Source organism: Amblyraja radiata, chromosome 35 (genome assembly GCF_010909765.2).
Source record: "Amblyraja radiata isolate CabotCenter1 chromosome 35, sAmbRad1.1.pri, whole genome shotgun sequence".
NCBI classification, from domain to species: Eukaryota; Metazoa; Chordata; class Chondrichthyes; order Rajiformes; family Rajidae; genus Amblyraja; species Amblyraja radiata.
The window spans coordinates 22,232,183-22,248,294 of NC_045990.1; the positions used below are offsets into that span (position 1 = coordinate 22,232,183).

At 49.1% G+C, this 16,112-nt stretch overlaps 1 protein-coding gene across 1 annotated transcript; it reads right to left on the reverse strand.

Moving 5' to 3' along the window:
- Positions 1-2,577: 2,577 nt before the first annotated feature.
- LOC116991888 (uromodulin-like) lies at positions 2,578-12,710 on the reverse strand. The gene is made up of 6 exons (XM_033050865.1): positions 12,586-12,710; positions 12,433-12,501; positions 11,417-11,580; positions 6,012-6,159; positions 5,613-5,689; positions 2,578-3,023 (listed from the first exon to the last, which is right to left on the reverse strand). The coding sequence occupies exons 1-6, from the start codon at positions 12,708-12,710 to the stop codon at positions 2,578-2,580; spliced, it is 1,029 nt and encodes a 342-aa protein (XP_032906756.1).
- Positions 12,711-16,112: the final 3,402 nt, after the last annotated feature.

The following is a 16,112-nucleotide window of genomic DNA, read 5'->3' on the forward strand; positions in this document are numbered from 1 at the left end:
GTTATGTCCATAGAAAATCAATAGGGAACAAGATGCTAATTTCCGAGTATGAAAATGGCCATAACCTTTTTAAATACTTGAGATATGAAAGTGAATTAGGTGTCAAATTAAACTTATTTTTATGCTTTATCTGATGGGATAAATTGCAGACTTGATTTTTAAAATCTCAAAATTTTGTAACATTGCTACATTGCTATCTTTGATTGAGCCTCCGAAGCATCGCGCGTGTGTGAGTGTGCGCATCTGTCCCCCGTCCCCTCCATGTTTTGATAGCGAGTTCCGCTCTTGAGTATAAGAGCAGGAAGGTTCTACTGCAGTCGTACAGGGCCTTGGTGAGGGACGGGAGCAGATGGAAGTGCACGGCCGACACCAGTCTCTGGTGACACCAACGGTCCAGCCCTCTCCTGCACCGTGTATCCTGACACCCCCAGTACATCCCACTCCACAGTGGAGTGACCGTTACTGCCTCCCAGCTCCTCCACCCCACACACCTCACACATTGGGACCCGTCCCTGAGTCACTCCACTCTGCTGCCCACTCCCTCTGCTCCTCACCCCCATCATTCCCGTCGTCACTCAATACTCGCCGTATGTCTCTCTGCCCTCATTCCCCTCCGCTCGCCCCTCCCTGCCCTCTCACCTCCTCCTCGATCCTGCCTCTCCCTCACCCACCCTTTCCCTCTCTCTCACCCACGCACCTCTCCCACCATCTCTGTCCCACTCCACCCTCTTCCTGCTTCCCCCTCACCCGCCGGCTCACTCGGTCTCAGGCGAGGGGAGGGGACGGGTCGGTCCTGGGCGAGTGAGTGGAGAGAGGGAACGGCCTGGTCTCGGGGAAGGCAGGTCACTGGGGCAGTGAGGGGAGGGGACTTGCTCTGTCCAGGGCGAGGGTAGGGATGTTGGTCCTGGGGGAGGGAACGGCCTGGACCTGGGGAGGAGAGGTCCCTGGAGGAGGGGATAGGGAACGACTTAGGATGGGGTTCGAGGGGTGGTCTTGGTCCCAATGGGGGAGGGAGGACGACATAGTCATTGGGCAGGGGTTGTGGATCAGTTTGGGTCTCTTGAGGTTGGGGGCGGAGGTGGGTATAGAGGATATCTCGGTCCCAGGGAGGGGGTCCCAGGCTTGGTCCCAGGGGACACAGTGAGGGACACTGCTGGTAAGTGGGAGATATCATGGTGTATCTCTGTCCACAGATGATCGTCCCAGCCAAGTTATTGATACAGACTGTGACTCACCGGGGCCCAAGCACTGTGCCCTCTTATACCCACACGTCACTGCTGCCAACCTGTGAATGATCTGCTTATTCCCACCTGTTGCTCTCGGTCCAAAAGCCAATTCTCAATCCATGTCAGTGTGTGAACAATTCTATGTGCTCTGACCTTGTTGGCCAGCCTCTTGTGCAGGAACGTACTAAATGCTTTCTGAAAATCCCCCACAGCCCAGTCACTGGTTCCCTCATCTGTTCTACTGAACGTGTCCTCAATGTGCTCCAGGGACAACAGTGTCTGCTCAATCCTCAGGTTATTTCACCACATGTCTGTTACTCCAGTAATACCCTACTGATCCAGCACGCTCGGTACAATGGTGGTGCCAGCCTTTCAAGAGTCTCGGACCGTATTCCTTTAACACTCTTACACATCACACAACATAATCATCCATTTCCACTGAACCCGACTGGTTTAATGTGAAGGACACAAAGTGCTGGAGTAACTCAGTGGGTCAGGCAGTAGTTCTGGGGAACATAGATAGGTGACGTTTCAGGTCGGGAGCCTTCCTCAGACCAATTGCAGGATGGGGAAAAGCTGGAAGAGAGGGGAGGCAGGACAAAGCTTGGCAGGTAATAGGTGGACATGGGTGAGAGGGATTTTTGGTGGGTAGATGGTTGGAACAAAAGCCAGAGAATAAAGCATGAAGGTTTGAGACACGAAGGTTGAAGAGTTACAAGTTGTGGAGCCAGAGGGAGTGAGGTGAGAAATAGGTGTGAGTTTAGGAGGGGCACAGAGCGGAAAGAACAAAGGGGGGAGTGGGGGTGGGGGGGGGGTTGTTGCAGGTTGCTTCAAAGTGGGAAATTCACTGCTGATAAAGCTGGGATGTAAGCGACACAAACGGACCAGGTTCTGTTCCTATAGTCTGTGGTCTCACTCTGGCAATGGAGGAGGCCCAGGACAGAAAGATCAATGTGGGAATGGGATGGGGATAAAATGGTTAGCAACCGGAAGATTCAGTAGACCTTGGTGGATCGTGAACATGTGTTTGGCAAAATGTTTGCCGAGTCCGCACTTTGTCTCTCCAATGTACATTGGGAACACTAGATGCAGTAGATGAACTTCGAGGAGGTACATGTGATCCTCTATATCAACTGGAAGGGCTGTCAGGGTCACTGGATGAAGGCGTGGGGGAGGTACAGGGACAGGTGTTACATCTCCTGCAGCTGCAGGAAAAAGTACATGTGGAAGGGAAGGTTTGAGTGGGAAGAGATGAGTGAACCAAGGAGTTGTGGAGAGAGGAACTGTTGGGGGAGAGAGGGGGCCGTGTCTGTGCAAGAGAGGGGGGGGGGGGGGGGGGGGGTGGTAGGGGTCAGTGTTGGGGCAAGTGGGGAGGAGGACACACGAGCGGAGGGGACTGTACCAATGGGAGGGGACATGGTCGGGGAAGAGTAGGGTAGTGGATGGTGCCAGAGAGAGTGAAGAGTCCAGGATGGAGGGGTGAGAGTGATGTTTCCATGAGGGGGAGGGAAGTATAGGTCCAGGGGTGAGGGGGAGAGGCTGGAACCCACGGAGCGATTGGACCAAGTGCGGTCACAGGCCAGACCAGGGGATGAGAACCCGTGTGACTGGGGAACGGGGACCTACCTGTACAATACAAAGCGTAGGCGTGGTAGTAGGCTGAGGGCCACAGCTGATACACAAAGTAACCAGTGCAGTTCTTCACCCTGATCTCCCTGTTCATGTAGCAGATGTTACTGTGCGAAGTGAAACAGACTGTCCTGGTCACCTCCCCGTCTCCCACGCTGGGATGGGGACCTGGAATGAGGATTATAAACATTGTAAAATGTACCCGGTGCCACAGTGCGGTGTGAATGTGAATGTGGAGCCAGTGTAAGGCAGTGATCACAAGCCATGGTCAGGTCTGACCTGCCTCACCTGACCTGAGCTGCTGCCCTCACCCTCGCCACCCACACTCCCCACAGCAGCCCCTGCTCCCTGAGACCGGCTATTGGTGCTGACACCCTAGGGTGCTGGGGTCTGGACTGGAAACACAAGCCCCCCCCTCCTGATGGGTGTTGAATTATGAAACTGGAATCTGGAACTGACCCAAACAACTTTAACCAAAAACAATCAGAATTTAAAACCAATAATCTATCTCTGTGCAAAATGTTGTATTTAATTTCTCAGCCTCGTTGCTGAACTGTGCGTGTCCTGAGATGGCCCAGCTCCCTGGGAGCTGCTCCCCCACTGAAACTGCTCCGGCTCTGATTTGGAGCAGGGACAGCAGGCGGATGGGACTTCTTGAGTTGCTGGGGAATTTGGTTCCGTTGGGTTGATCAAGGCATGTTACAAGAATTGGCTGGAGCAAACAGCCATGGTCAAGAAAAACATTGGATGTGGGGTTAATGGGGAAAGGTTTGTTCATGAGGTGTGAGGTTTTCCCGGGACTGTGGACTTGGTGTTAGTGCGGCCCGTCCCACGGTCCTGTGCCTCAGCGATCACCCCGGTTCTGGTTCAATGATGGAGCGGGTTCAATGATGGAGTTGGTTCAATGATGGAGTTGGTTCAATGATGGAGTTGGTTCAATGATGGAGTTGGTTCTATGATGGAGTTGGTTCAATGATGGAGCGGGTTCAATGATGGAGTTGGTTCTATGATGGAGATGGTTCAATGATGGAGCGGGTTCAATGATGGAGTTGGTTCAATGATGGAGTTGGTTCAATGATGGAGTTGGTTCAATGATGGAGCGGGTCTGATGGGTCACGATGCACAAGTCGGCAGACAACGGGGGTAAAAGGTGCTGAACGTCGCCCTCTTCCCGATAACCTCCTTAGTCTATGACTGCATCAAGCTGTGTGTGGAGCCAAAGCACGTGGGCACCAAGTGTCACTACCTGCTGCGGTTCTACCCATCCTCGGTGTTGTGAAGGATGGGTCTGGCTCCGATGCTACACAATGTGCCAGTTCATTGGACTTTGCCAAATCACCTGTCTTTAGACTTTAGACAAACAGCAGGGAAACAGACCCCTCTGCCCACCAAGACCGCACCGACCAGCGATCACCCTGTACACTAACATTACACACACTAAAGACAATTTACAATTTTAACAAAGCCAATTAATCTTCAAACATGTATGGCTTTGGAATGTGTGATGAAACTGGAGCGCCCTGAGGAACTCACAGGGAGAATGAACACACTCCGTGCAGACAACATCTTGAGTCAGGATCGAACCCTGGTCTCTAGCACTGTAAGGCATCAACTCTACCACTGCACCACTGTGCCGCCAGTGGAAAGGGTCTTGTGGGCCAACACCTTTGTCCATAAGTCATCAGGCAGTGGTCACCAGAGAACATCCTGCAGGCACTGCAGGAAAAGGACACGATGGATCCTGTGGTGTGGTTCCCAGTGCAGAATGCTCAGCTTGTCTGGTGAAATGGCTCATCGCCAGAACTCACCAACAAGCACTAACACCCGGCATTGCTGGCGGTTAGAGGGGCCCTCCCAGTCAGATCCTTCCAGCACCATCGGAATTTTATTCCCAAAGAGCATTGTCCACAGGACGGCTGCTGAGGAGAGAACATGGTTGCCCACCTCTTCGCAGAGAGTGAGTTTGCAGAGAGAATCTGGAGAATGATGCAAGGGTCCTTGTCACAGTTTATCTCGAATAGTTCTGCAACAGAGCACTCTGTGAATTAGAGACTGTTTCCCGGGACACATTTGGAGCCTGACATCAAGTGCAGCTGTAAGATCAACTCTGTGAAAGAAGCTCTTTGGTCTGCCCGTAAGTTGATGATCTCCCAACAGAGTGAGATGTCCATCAGGCAAAGTTGCCGACTGGCCCACTCCAGAATGAAGGAGTACGCGCTGAGGGTGGCAGCGAAGCTTGGTGCAGCCAACTGTGAGGGAGGACCAATCTAGGGTTCCTCCCCTGCTGGACATTGAGGGGCAGAGTCGAGTGGAGACATTCTTCAAACCAAGGGAAGGGATATCTCCTCAGGGGACCACATGTTGCAAGTGAGCTTGGTGTAAGGATAGTTTGCAAATACGACCGAATATCACGCCAATGAATGTACAAACACTGAGAATGTCGGTAGAGTTTTCTTGCAGTGTTCATTTAAAAAAAATGTTTAACATTCTGAATAAAGTTTACTTTTGGATGGAGAAAGACAGCGGGCAGATGGGATCCGTAGCCCCACTGCCGGGAAACTCCAGGAAGCTGGAGCTTCCCCACCACACTCCATGAGGATCCAGGGCCGGAGCTGAGTGACTGTGGGGGAACCTCTCAGGGAGTTTGGGCTCCGTGTCCGTGCGAGGGACCCTCTGGAGAGATCTGGGTAATGTACTCCTTCAGTCTGACCCTCCCCGACAATAACTGAGACCATGTGTTGTAAACTCTGACCCTACCGGTTAACCAGCCTGGGTACAGCCCGGAGCAGTGATATCCTGGAAGGACAGTCTCTGGAATCTTCCATCCACCGGAACTGAAACAACAATCAGAGAGTCAGCCCCTGAACTGAGGGAGTTTGTTCACCCAGAGAAAGTCCCGGAACCAGGGCCATTCTGACCGCACCCCGTCCCCGTTCAACATTCCCCAGAGTCCAATGTTGTTTTCCCTCCGCGTCCGTCATCCCCGGTCTTTCTCCCCACAATGTGGGATCTCCCCATTCTCAGTATTGACGCCCCGTCGCATGGCAGCAACTGATGATCCCCATCTCCCTACATCTCCCCTTCACACACCCCTCATTCTCCCGTTTACATTCTCCATCAGTGTCCAATTTCTCAGCAATGATAGCCTCACGTTACCTGTTAAATCTGTACCATCCCACTGCAAGATTTCCATCATCCATCCATGTCCCTCTGCTGCACTCAGTGTTGGAACAATCCGTGCTCCTCCAAGGCTGATCCAGGACGGTGTGGGTCAAACACGGGTCACCGAGTGCGGAGTCTGTGGCTGAGGGACAGAATGATGTTCGGTGTTAATGTCAAGTTCAGCACATGTCCCCAGCCTCTTGTTCCCCACCTCCCTCATCTGCCTCTCCACCCTCACCAACCCCGAGCACCAATAACCTCCCGTCCACTCCCTGACCAATGACACCATCTCCCGAATAAACGCAGGCATCAATCCCACGTCTCTAAACCCAGCTTCATCGCTCTCCCAACATGAACTGATTGCCACAAGGACGACCACTCGGCCCATCAGCTTCATGCCAGTGTCCAGGGGATCGATCTCATCAGTCCCATCAGTCCCACCCCATAGAATTGTGGAGGCACACAAACCATCATGCAAACCAACCTCCCTTCCATTAATTCCATCTACACTTCATACTGCTTGACAAGGCCACCAGCATAATCAAGGACCCAGTCTCTCTCACGGACACTACCTTTTCTCCCCTCTCCCTTCAGGCAAAATGTATAGAAGTGTGAAACCGCACACCTCCAGTTTCAGAGACAGTTTCTTCCCAGCAGTTATCAGGCAACTGAATCATCCTATCACCAATTAGAGAGTGGTAATGACCTCCCATCTATCTCACTGGAGACCCTCGTACGATCTATAATTGGACTTTTCTGGACATTATCATGCAGTAAACATTATTCCCTTTATCCTGTGTTTGTACACTGTGGACGGCTTGATTAAAATCATGTATAATCTTTCCGCTAACTGGATATCTCACAACACAATGCTTTTCACTGTACCTTGGTACATGTGACAATAAACTAATATAAATTCACTGTGGACAGTGAGGGACTGAGGGTTCAATGGAAGATATCACGTTGTATCTCAATCCCCAGGGAACACTGACTAGCTGTAGAACAGAGGGACATTTATAAAGACCAGCTGATTACAGAGGCCCCACAGTTAATGAGATGAGGTGAGTTTCAGTTGGAGAAGCTGAAAACACATAGCATTCCGAGTGATTGCTCCTTAGTGGGTGTATAAAGGAAAGGTAGATACAAGTGGAGGGGCCTGTATGGAGCGGCCGTGTTTACGTACAAGTGCCGTGTGGAGGGTAAGTGCGAGGCTTTGGCTTGAGAGGCTTCGGCGTACAGGGTGACAGCGGGATAAGGTCTGGTTTGTGGATATTGTTCTAATATACACTCTCCGTGGTCTAGTGCAGTAATGATGGCAGGTAGGGCAGTTAGTGCTCCTCCTGCAGGATGTGGGGAGTCAGGGAATCTTTCAGTGTTGCTGAGGACTACGCCTGTGGGAGGAGTGCCCTGCTCCAGCTCCTTACAGATGCCGTTAGGGAACTGGAGCAGTAGCTGGATGACCTCAGCATCATTTGGCACACTGAGGATGTCACAGATAGGAGTCACAGTGAGGTGGGCACGCCTCTTGTAGGGGCAGAAAGTAGACGGGTGATCACCAGAAAAGGGAGTAGTGAGAAAGTGCAGGAATCTCCTGTGGCCATTCCCCTTGACAACAGGTTTGTCCCTTTGGATACTGTTGGGAGATTGTAGACAGCTGCAAGACTAAAGGCACACTGTGTGGTCGGTGGGAGATATCACGGTGTATCTCAGTCCACAGATGATCGTCCCAGCCAAGTTATTGATGCAGACTGTGACTCACCGGGGCCCACCGAGTCACTGCTGCCAAACTGAGAATGATCTGCTTATTCCCACCTGTTTCTCTATGTCCAAAAGCCAATTCTCAATCCATGTCGGCGTGTGAACAATTCCATGTGCTCTGACCTTGTTGACCAGCCTCTTGTGCAGGAACCTACTAAATGCTTTCTGAAAATCCCCCACAGCCCAGCCACTGGTTCCCTCGTCTGTTAACATAGAAATACCGAAACATAGAAAATAGGTGCAGGAGGATGCGATTCGGCACTTCGAGCCAGCACCGCCATTCATTGTGATCATGGCTGATCATCCCCAATCAATAACCCGTGCCTGCCTTCTCCCCATATCCCTTGATTCCACTAGCCCGTAGAGCTCTATCTAACTATCTTTTAAATCCATCCAGTGATTTGACCTCCACAACCCTCTGTGGCAGGGAATTCCACAAATTCACAACTCTCTGGGTGAAAACATTTTTTCTCACCTCAGTCCTAAATGGCCTCTCCTTTATTCTAAGACTGTGACCCCTGATTCTGGACTCGCCCAACATTAGAAACATTTTTCCTGCATCAAGCCTGACCAGTCCTTTTATAATTTTATATGTGTCTATAAGAACACCCCTCATCCTCCTAAACTCCAGTGAATACAAGCCTAGTCTTTTCAATCTTTCCTCATATGTCCCGCCCTCAAATTAAACCAAAACTGGACACAATACTCCAGATGTGATCTCACCAGAGCCCTATACAACTGCACAAGAACCTCTCTACTCCTATTCTGAAATCCTCTTGTTATGAAGGCCAACTTTCCAATATCTTTCTTCATTGCGTGCTGTACCTGCACGCCAACTTTCAGTGACCGGTGTACGAGGACGCCCAGTTCTCGCTGCACCTCCCCCTTACCTAATCTAACCCCATTGAGATAATAATCTGCCTCATTGTTTTTGCCACCAAAGTGGGTAACCTCATATTTATCTATATTATACTGCATCTGCCACGCATCTGTCCACTCACTCAGCCTGTCCAGGTCACCCTGCAACCTCCTAACATCCTCTTCAGTTCACACTGCCACCCAGCTTTGTGTCATCCGCAAACATGCTAGTGTTACTCATGATTTCCTCTTACAAATCATTACTATATGTGGTAAACAGTTGCGGCCCCAACACCGAGCCTTGCGGCACTCCACTCGCCACTGCCTGCCTTCTGAAAAGGATCCGGTCACTCCTACTCTTTGCTTCCTGTCTGCCAACCAATTTTTTATCCATGTCAATACCCTACCACCAATACCATGTGCTCTAATTTTAGTCACCAGTCTCCCGTGAGGGACCTTATCAAAGGCGTTATAAAAGTCTAGATACACTACATCCACTGGCTCCCCTTCATCCATTTTACTTGTCACATCCTCAAACAATTCCAGTAGATTAGTCAAGCATGATTTTCCTTTCATAAATCCAGTAAAAAGGACTAATCCATTATTACCTCTTTAGTAATTGACTCCAGCATCTTTCCCATCACCGTAGTCAGGCTAACTGGTCTGTCAGTCCCCGTTTTTTGTCTCGCTCCTTTCTTGAAAAGTGGGATAACATTAGCTATCCTCCAATCCACAGGAACTGATCCTGAATCTATTGAACATTGGAAAATTATCACCAATGCGTCCACTATTTCTACAGCTACCTCCCTGAGGACCCTGGGATGCAGACCATCATGCCCAGGGGATTTATCATCCTTCAATCCCATTAGCCTACCCAATACTATTTATTTCAGTTCCTCTACCCCCTTAGATCCTCTGTCCTCCAGTACTTCTGGGAGATTGTTTGTGTCTTCCTTAGTGAAGACAGATCCGAAGTACCTGTTCAATTCTTCTGCCATTCCCTTGTTTCCCATAATAATTTCACCCATTTCTGCCTTCAAGAGACCCACATTTGAATTTGCTATTCGTTTTCCCTTAACACATCTAAAGAAGCTTTAACTTCTATATATTCCAGGCTAGCTTCCCCTCGTACTTCATCGTTTCAGCCCGTATTGCCCGTTTTGTTTCCTATTGTTGTCCTATGAAAGTTTGGCTTCCGGCTACTCTTTGCTGTGTTATAATATTTTCTTTTAGTTTTATTCTATCCCTAACATCTCTTGTCAGCCACGGTTGCCTCCTACTTCCCTTAGAATCTTTCTTCCTTTTTGTAATGAAATGATCCTGCGTCTTCCGGATTATGCCCAGAAATTCCTGCCATTGCTGTTCCACCATCATTCCTGCTCGGATCCCTTTCCAGTCTACTTTGACTAGCTCCTCCCTCATGCCGTCATAGTCCCCTTTGTTCAACTGCATCACTGACACTTCCGATTTAACCTACCCCTTCTCAAATTGCAGATTAAAACGAATCATATTATGATCACTACCTCCAAGCTGTTCCTTTACCTCGAGTTCTCTTATCAAATCTGGTTCGTTGGACAACACTAAATCCAGAATTGCCTTTTCTCTGGTCGGCTCCATTACAAGCTGTTCTAAGAATTCATCTCAGATGCACTCTACAAACTCTCTTTCTTGGGGTCCTGAACCAACCTGATTTTCTCAGTCTACCTGCATATTGAAATCCCACATCACCACAGTGGCATTACCTTTGTTACATGCCAGTTTTAGCTCATGCTGCAATGTACATCCTACATCCCGGCTACTATTTGGGGGTCTGTATATAACACCAATTAGTGTCTTCTTGCCTTTACAATTCCTCAACTCAATGCACAGTGACCTTACCTCATCAGTCCCTATGTCTTCCCTCACAATGGACTGAATTCCATCCCTCACCAGCAGAGCTACCCCCCCCCCCCTCCTCTGCCCACCTGCCTGTCCTTTCTGTAGGATATATAACCCTGAATATTAAGTTCCCAGGCCCGATCCCCCTGCAGCCACCTCTCGGTAATCCCCACAATGTCATATCTACCAACCTCTAACTTAGCTCATCAACTTTACTTCTTAAACTTAGCGCATTCAAATACAATACTTTTAATTCCTTACGCATCTCACCTTTCACATCGATCCCTATTACACTTGACCAAACACTCCTATCCCTGTGTGGGCTTTCTTTCCCGTTAATTATGGGGTCCTTAACTATCCCTTTACTCCCTTTCTCTTTAACTCTGTCGCTGACTATCCCATTTGACACCCCCCCCCCGCCCCCTTTTTAGTTTAAAACTACCTGTGTCGCAGTGGCACACCTGCCTGCCAGAATGTCGGTCCCCCAATTGTTAAGGTGCAATCCGTCCCTTTTGTACAGTTCCCCCTTACTCCAAAACAGATCCCAGTGGTTTAAGAATCTAAATCCCTGCCTCCTGCACCAGTTCTTCAGCCACACATTCAGGTCCTGTATATCCCTGTTCCTGCTCTGTCCAGCACTGTTCTACTGGACGTGTCCTCAACGTAATCCAGGGACTGTGAAACATGAAATTCCTTCCACAGCCCACATTGTCATTGCTCAGTCCTAACAGTGACACCGACTCCCTTCACCCGCACTTTCCCATCACACAGGAGATTCACTGTGAACCCGGCAAGTTGAATGGGAAACCTGAACACTCAGCCCACTGTGTGTGTTGGTGACTCGGGACGTCACACATTATCTCCACAACTCCAACAGCCCGTGTGACTGGGGAACGGGGACCTACCTGTACAATACACAGCGTAATTGTGGGGTGACGGCCACAGCTGATACACAAAGTAACTGATGCAGTTCTTTACCCTGACCACCGGTTCCAAAAGCAGATGCAACTGTTCACAGTGCAACAGACTGTCCTGGTCACCTCCCCGTCTCCCACGCTGGGATGGTGACCTGGAATGAGGATTATAAACATTATAAAATGTACCCGGTGCCACAGCGTAGTGGGGATTGTGAATGTGGAGCCAGTGTAAGGCAGTGATCACCAGCCACGGTCGGATCTGACCTGCCTCAGTCAGCGGTGAGCTGCTGCCCTCACCCTCCCCACCCACACTCCCCACAGCAGCCCCAGCTCCCTGAGACCAGCTCCTGGTGCTGACACCCTAGGGTGCCGGGGTCTGGATTGGAAACACAAGCACCCCCGCCCGATGGGTGCTGATAGCTGGTGATGAGCGGACAGGAAAGGTTTAGAGGAACACTGGCCGAATTAGTAGCTCAGATGGGACATCATGGTCGGCATGGGCCGAAGGGCCTATTTCCGTGGCGTATGACATGACTAATTACAGTATGTAGTGGATTGTTCAGCCTCATCGGATATGTCACTAGATTGCAATAATTTTAACCACGACACATCACAAACACTTCATTCACACATCATAAGCACATTTGTGCGAAATGTTGTGTGTATTTAATTTCTCCGCCTCGTTGCTGAACTGTGGGTGTCCTGAGACGGGTCCAGCTTCCTGGGAGCGGCTCGTCCACTGAAACTACTCCGGGTCTGATCTGGGGCAGGGACAGCGGGCGGATGGGATCTGTAACGCCACTGCCGGGAAACTCCAGGAAGCTGGAGCTTCCCCACCGCACTCCGTGAGGATCCAGGGTCTGAGTGACTGTGGGGGAACCTCTCAGGGAGTTTGGGTTCCGTGTCCGTGCGAGGGGCCCTCTGGAGAGATCTGGGTCGTCAGTCTGACCCTCCCCGACAATAACTGAGACCATGTGTTGTAAACTCTGACCCTACTGGCTAACCAGCCTGGGTACTTCCCGGAGCAGTGAACCACTGGAACGTCAGTCTCCGGAACCTTCCATCCACCGGAACTGAAACAACAATCAGAGAGTCAGCCCCTGAACTGAGGGAGTTTGTTCACCCAGAGAAAGACCCGGAATCAGGGCCATTCTGACCGCACCCCATCCCCGTTCAACATTCCCCGGAATCCAATGTTGTTTTCCCTCCGCTTCCGTCTTCCCCGGTCCCTCTCTCCACAATGTGGGATCTCCCCATTCTCAGTGTTGACGCCCCGTCCCATTGCAGCAACTGATGATCCCCATCTCCCTACATCTCCCCTTCACACGCCCCTCATTCTCCCGTTTACATTCACCATCAGTGTCCAATTTCTCAGCAATGATCGCCTCACGTTACCTATTAAATATGTACCATCCCACTGCAAGATTTCCATCATCCATCCATGTTCCATCGCTGCACTTAGTGCTGAAACAATCCGTGCTCCTCCAGGGCTGATCCTGGACGGTGTGGGTCACACACGGGTCACCGAGTGCGGAGTCTGTGGCTGAGGGACAGAACGATGTTCGGTGTTTTTTTTGTTTTTTTAAATTATTTTTATTAGAAGTACTGTAAATTACAATAATACACAACACATGTATCTTAATACATTTTTTGTACCGCTTCATTTTTTTGAGCTTTAAGAAAAAGATAGAAGTAAGGAAAGTAAAGAAAGTGCGCAAGAGTCGTGAAGTGCAATAGAGTGTTGGGAAAAGAAAGCCCCTTAGAAAAGAAGTTAGAGAAGGAAGTAAAGTAAGAAAGTCGACCCTAGAAAAGAAAGAAAAAGAAAGTAGGAACAATCGCTCTATTATAACATTAAACTCCGCAGAAAGGGGACTACCAACCAAGTCTGTTTTTGTTGTTTTATCTCCCATTGCCAGGTCCTGATGCCATTTATTTATTTATTTATTTTTTGAATTACTATTGCACCTCATGCTTGTAATAGGTCCATAAACGTAGACCACATCTTTTGGAATTGGTCTGCTTTACCTGCTAAGAGGAATCTCATCTCTTCCAGATGTAATGTTTCAAACATATTTGATGTCCACATTTTTATTGTTGGTGTGGGCGCATTTTTCCAGAAATTAAGTATGAGCTTTTTTCCCATTATTAGCCCGTAATTGAATAAATTCTCCTGATACACGTTTAATTCAGGGATACCTTCCGATATTCCAAAAATGATCCATTCTGGTTTTGGTACCAGTTTTATTTTAATTAATTTAGAAAAAATATCAAATATTCCATACCAGAATTTTTGGATTTTTGTACAAAAAACAAAAGAATGCGCTATGGTAGCTTCTTGACACAGACATCTTCCCCGTTCTCTCTCCCCACAATGTGGGATCTCTCCATTCTCAGTATTGACGCCCCGTCCCATTGCAGCAACTGATGATCCCCATCTCCCTACATCTCCCATTCACCCACCCCTCATTCTCCCGTTTACATTCTCCATCACTGTCCAATTTCTCAGCAATGATTGCCTCACGTTACCTATTAAATCTGTACCATCCCTCTGCAAGATTTCTATCATCCATCCATGTCCCACCGCTGCACTTAGTGTTGGAACAATATGTGCTCCTCCAGGGCTGATCCAGGACGGTGTGGGTCACCCACGGGTCACCGAGTGTGGGGTCTGTGGCTGAGGGACAGAATGATGTTCGGTGTTAATGTCAAGTTCAGCTCATGTCCCCAGCCTCTTGTTCCCCACCTCCCTCATCTGCCTCTCCACCCTCACCTACCCCGAGCACCAATAATCTCCCGTCCACTCCCTGACCAATGACACCATCTCCCGTATAAACGCAGGCACCAATCCCACGTCTCTAAACCCAGCTTCATCGCTCTCCCACCATGAACTGATTGCCCAAGGACGACCACTTGGCCCATCAGCTTCATGCCAGTGTCCAGGGGATCGATCTCATCTGTCCCATCTCGAGGTTGCTTGGATATCCACATTGTAAGCTAAAGGAAGGCCCCTTTGCATTCCATTTACCATGGGAACGGTAAATGTGTTCCCATTCTCGATTATCACTGGGATATATCACGGTGTATCTCAGTCACCAGGGACATTGACTGTGGACTGCAGCTGTCTACATATGGACGACCTCTGCTCCCCTTCTTTACTCCTTGTACACATACGACTGTTCAGGCAAATATAAATCCATCTCAATTTGCAAATTCGGAGACGGCACCACCGTTGTGGGCCTCATATCGATTAATAATGAGACGGAGTACAGGAAGGAGATTGAGAACCTCATAACCTATGGGGAGAATGCAGGAGAATGGGGTTGAGAGCGAAGTTAGATCAACCATGATTAATTGGCGAAGTGGACCCCATTGGCCAAACAGCCGTAATCGGCACTGACAACCAATAAACTTATGAAGCAAAGCGTTTCACATACATTGAGGGAACCGAAGTAGAGATGGTTGAAAGGTTCAAATTCCTATGAGTAAATATCACCAGCAACTTGTCCTGGCCAACCCATATCAATGCAATGGACAGGAAAGCACACAAATGTCTCTACTTCCTTAGAAGTAAGGAAGTTCGACATGTCCCCAAGTCTTGCCAACTTCAACAGAAGCACCACAGAAAGCATTTGATCCAGATCCATCACAGCTTAGTTTGGGAACAGCTCCATCCAAGTCTGCAAGACATTGCAGAGAATTGTGGAGGCACTCAGACCATCATGCAAACCAACTTCCCTTCCATTAATTCCATCTACACTTCATACTGCTTGACAAGGCCACCACCATAATCAATGACCCAGTCTCACTCACGGGCACTTCCTTTGTGTACCTTCACTCATGGACACTACCTTTGTGTACCTTCACTCACGGACACTACCTTTTCTCCCCTCTCCCTCCAGGCAAGATGTATAAAAGTGTGAAACCACATACCTCCAGATTCAGAGACAGTTTCTTCCCAGCAATTATCAGGCAACTGAATCATCCTATCACCAATTAGAGAGTGGGAATGATCTCCCATCTAGCTCATTGGAGACCCTTGTGAAATCTATTATTGGACTTTGCTGGACTTTATCATGCAGTAAACATTATTTCCTTTACCTGTGTTTGTACACTGTGGACGGCTTGATTGAAATCATGTATAAGCTTTCCGCTAACACACAACACAATGCTATTCACTATACCTTGGTACATGTGACAATAAACTAAACTAAATTCACAGTGGACAGTGAGGGACTGAGGGTTCAATGGAAGATATCACGTTGTATCTCAGTCCCCAGGGAACACTGACTATCTGTAGAAGAGAGGGACATTTAAAACGTCCAGCTGATTACAGAGGCCCCACAGTTAATGAGATGAGGTGAGTTCAGTTGGAGAAGCTGAAAACACATAGCATTCCGAGCGATTGCTACTTAGTGGGTGTATAAAGGGAAGGTAGATACAAGTGGAGGGGCCTGTACGAAGCAGCCGTGTTTACGTACAAGTGCCGTGTGGAGGGTAAGTGCGAGGCTTTGGCTTGAGAGGCTTCGGCGTACAGGGTGACAGCGGGATAAGGTCTGGTTTGTGGTTATTTTTCTAATATACACGATCCGTGGTCTTGTGCAGTAATGATGGCAGGTAGGGCAGTTAGTGCTCCTCCTGCAGGATGTGGGAAGTCAGGGTATCCTTCAGTGTTGCTGAGGACTAT